Source organism: Convolutriloba macropyga, chromosome 13 (genome assembly GCF_964194025.1).
Source record: "Convolutriloba macropyga chromosome 13, txConMacr16.3, whole genome shotgun sequence".
In the NCBI taxonomy this organism is placed as follows: domain Eukaryota; kingdom Metazoa; phylum Xenacoelomorpha; order Acoela; family Convolutidae; genus Convolutriloba; species Convolutriloba macropyga.
This window is the reverse complement of record NC_134480.1, coordinates 35,093,847-35,097,921: the sequence shown is the minus strand read 5'-3', so window position 1 is coordinate 35,097,921 and position 4,075 is coordinate 35,093,847. Positions and strand designations below refer to the sequence as shown.

At 35.7% G+C, this 4,075-nt stretch overlaps 1 protein-coding gene across 2 annotated transcripts in view; it reads right to left on the bottom strand.

Annotated features, from left to right (window-relative positions):
* Positions 1 to 573: 573 nt before the first annotated feature.
* The window catches only part of LOC142351504 (uncharacterized), a 10,925-nt gene continuing 7,423 nt past the window's right edge, over positions 574 to 4,075 (bottom strand). For both annotated transcript variants that reach the window (XM_075403561.1, XM_075403562.1), the window contains 2 exons: positions 1,877 to 2,093; positions 574 to 1,362 (listed from right to left, as the gene is read on the bottom strand). In XM_075403561.1, coding sequence (XP_075259676.1) covers positions 665 to 1,362; positions 1,877 to 2,093 — 915 coding nt within the window. In that variant the 3' untranslated portion in view covers positions 574 to 664. The remainder of the gene's footprint in view (positions 1,363 to 1,876; positions 2,094 to 4,075) is intronic.

Sequence of the window (4,075 nt, the reverse complement as noted above, 5' to 3'; positions counted from 1 at the left end):
CCAGACTTTCGTTCGTTCATGTCCAGATTTTCTTGCGTTTACCAGACTTTCGTGCGTTCAACCAATTTTTGTGCGTTCATGTCCAGACTTGCGTGCGTTTAGCAGACTTTCGTACGTTCACCCGACTTTTGTGCGTTCAACCAATTTCCGTGCGCTCATGTCCAGACTTTCGAGCGTTCAACAGACTTTCGTGCGTACATGTCCAGACTTTCGTGCGTTCGCCAGATTTATTTGCTTTCACCAGGTTTTAGTGCGTTCATGTTCAGACTTCTGAGCGTTCGACAGTCTTTTGTGCGTTCATGTCCATACTTTTGTGCGTTCACCAGGTTTAGTTTCGTTCACTGGGTTTTCGTGCTTGCATGTCCAGACTTTTGTGCGTTAATCAAACTAGGATGCGATGATCCAATTTTTGTCCCTTCAAGTTCAGACAAGATTTCAAATCAAACACAACTGGCATGGGATATTTCCGGTGTCCATTGAGGTTCCCCGGGGTATCAGACCAATTTTAAAATTTGACTCAAAACTAGTTCTAAATGCCTGCTATAGCGCTTAGTTTTAAACAATATTTTTTAAAATCAAATATAATCATGGTTTTTCAATCAATTAGTTAAACAATTGGATAAGTGACTGAATCACAACAAGAAATAATCGCCAAAAAGATGGATCAATTTTCTCTTGACTCGAACTCTAACTTTAACAAAGCCAGCTCTCCTTTGCTGTTTCTGCGCCTCGTCAAACATAGAACTGAATAATCGGCCACAGCTGAGAGAAATGCGATGCAATCATCACTTTCTTTTATAATCAGCGGAATATTTAGAGGTCGTAATGTCGCATTGTCTCCAACATTTTCAAGGTCAACTTCGAACACCATTGCTTCATCAGCCAATGAAGTCAGAAACGATATGAACAAATATCCAGAATTTGGGGATTTCGGAACCCAAATTGAGAAGTGAAAATGTCTTCTTTCTGCACCAAAAAGGTGAATAATTTTGTTTTCAGAATCTAAGTTTTCTATATTTTTGACGACAAGTTGTATACGATCATCAATTTTCTGCCAATAGAGAAAAAAGTCATGCGAAATGATTCGAAAATTGTATATAGTTTCGCCCTTTAAGCAAAAAGTTTTTGTGAATTTTTCGTTGTCAAATATGAAAACTTGAACAGTAGATCGACTAGTCCTGTGTATAATAGCCAGTCTGTTGTTTGATGTACTGAGACCACAGAAACTGTTGCTGTCTGAGTGAATATTGCGAAGAATTCGGCCGTTTGTCTTGTCAACTGCTGAAGTTATTCTGAGGTCTCCTATGTGATAACTTGCGAATAGGGTTCCATTTCCGCTCACGGTGATGCCAATGAGTTCATCTACAGAAAAAAAATTGAACATTAAAATGCAGCTTTAATCGATCAACGATGCGTCCTTGAATATGTTTGTAATGAAATCTGTGTTCTCATTTTGATATTCACAAACATTCGTATAGAATGTTTAGTTAAAAGATGCTGGCGATGTTTTGATTCTAGAAAAAAAGGACGAGAAAAAATTGTTTTTGTTTGAAATTTTGTTAACCATGATTAACTAGATAATTATTGCTCTATGGGTATAAGCATAATAACACATTCAGGCAAAATTTATTTTATCATCTTTCGTTAAAATAAACTGACCTGTACTCTCCGAAAGCATAAAGAAGTATATATAGCTTACACATTCAAGTAAAGGAAATACATTGCGTTTGTAAGCAAGTTTTTCAGAAATTAATCAGAAATGTGTCAGCAAGGCTTTAATCAGTAATTAAAATTGAAAATTTTAGCAATTTTAACAAGAAACTTGTTGATTAAACTAATGTATTTCATATAATGAGACATGGATGCATATTTTTACCTGCTTTTACTTTGAACCAGATCTGTGGGCGTAGCCGGAAGTCCACTGCCTGGATTTTTTTATCTTGGCATATAAATATCTGTTGAGACGTCTGGTCGAAAGCAGTGTCGAAACAGAAGAGTCTGTTAATGGCAATGGTTGCAAGTTTCTTCCCATCCACGCGTATAACTTCTCTAACACATGTCAATTTACGCGTGTTAACTTCAAGTTGCTTTGGCTGAAACAACAATTATTAATGGTTTTGTCTGCCCAGGTTGAGGTCCAGACCCAAATTGATTTATTATGGTCTGGAGATGGTCTAATCAGATGTCAATTTGGTCTGAAAAGTCTGATCATAGGCTGATTCGAGCACACTTTACACAAGGTTCATGCGTCGATGTTTTCGCTCGTTTTGCTTTAAAAATTTAGGTAATAAGTGGAGTGATCGGAGTGGAGTGCTATGAAAAAGAGCGCGGAATGAACGAAATTACGGCGAGTGAAATAAAAGTCATGAGCAACAAGCAACTGAGAAAAAAAAAGCGAAAAAATGAATTGAGCGTAATTGTTGGAATCCTTGGAAGATGAGCTTAAAAAAGTATATAATTATTCCGGACAATTTCTATTAATGTCTTTGCTTTCAAATTCTACGCCTCATTCGGCAAAAAAATGAGGGTTTCCGGCTGCTTTTTGTAAGTTATCGCCCGAATTTTGGCTTATTTATATTATGTGTTCAATTTTTTTGGCTCGGGTAAATCAGATGCGATAAAGTGAACTATTTTTTGGGGGAGATTTCCCATATTTCTTAAGGTTGACAAAAGTAACTTCAGGTTTTGCTTCCCACAAAGTGCTATGCTGCCTGACTTTTCTTGTTAGATCTGTACCGTTTGGAATGTCATTTTTTTGTAATCGAGTTAGTAAGTTGTGATCATTAAGATTGAAACGATAACTCAAATTCAGATACCAATATATAACGAGTTGGCTCTGTGGAGAACACAGGATTACGATTAAATCAAAACCGTGGGGTCGCAACCCGCAAAATACCCAAAACATTATTCTCACCATATCATTGTTTAAAAATTTATTTGTTTGTTTGATTCTATCACCATTTTTGCATTATTTAGCTTAAAAGAATTACCTTGACGTCATTTTAGCGAACTAATTGGAGGTTTTTGGGTAAGATAATCTTCTAAAGAGCGAGCCTTAATTCGGTAGAGCGATATTATTTGATGGCCAAAATGTTTCACAGTTTTTCAGCAGCAGTGCATTTTTATGAAGTAGATCTCAACAAGGTTCGTTTGGACGGGAGACACCCGGGTCGAGGTGTCAACGCTAAAAAACGCAAAATTATGTAAGATTGGCGTTGAATGCGTAGAATTTATGTAAGATCTACGCTTAAGCGTAGATCTTACATAAATTCAACGCATTCAACGCTAATCTTACATAATTTTGCGTTGAATTTTGGCGTAGATCTTACATATTTAGCGTTGAATTTTAGCGTAGATCTTACATATTTAGCGTTGAATTTAGCGTAGATCTTACATAAATTCAACGCATTCAATGCTAATCTTACATAATTTTGCGTTGAATTTTGGCGTAGATCTTACATATTTAGCGTTGAATTTTGGCGTAGATCTTACATAAATTCAACGCATTCCACGCTAATCTTACATAATTTTGCGTTGAATTTTGGCGTAGATCTTACATATTTAGCGTTGAATTTTAGCGTAGATCTTACATATTTAGCGATGAATTTAGCGTAGATCTTACATAAATTCAACGCATTCAACGCCAATCTTACATAATTTTGCGTTGAATATTGGCGTAGATCTTACATATTTAGCGTTTAATTTTAGCGTAGATCTTACATATTTAGCGTTGAATTTAGCGTAGATCTTACATAAATTCAACGCATTCAACGCTAATCTTACATAATTTTGCAATGAATTTTGGCGTAGATCTTACATATTTAGCGTTGAATTTTAGCGTAGATCTTACATAAATTCAACGCATTCAACGCTAATCTTACATAATTTTGCGTTGAATTTTGGCGTAGATCTTAAATATTTAGCGTTGAATTTTAGCGTAGATCTTACATATTTAGCGTTGAATTTAGCGTAGATCTTACATAAATTCAACGCATTCAACGCCAATCTTACATAATTTTGCGTTGAATTTTGGCGTAGATCTTACATATTTAGCGTTTAATTTTAGCGTAGATCT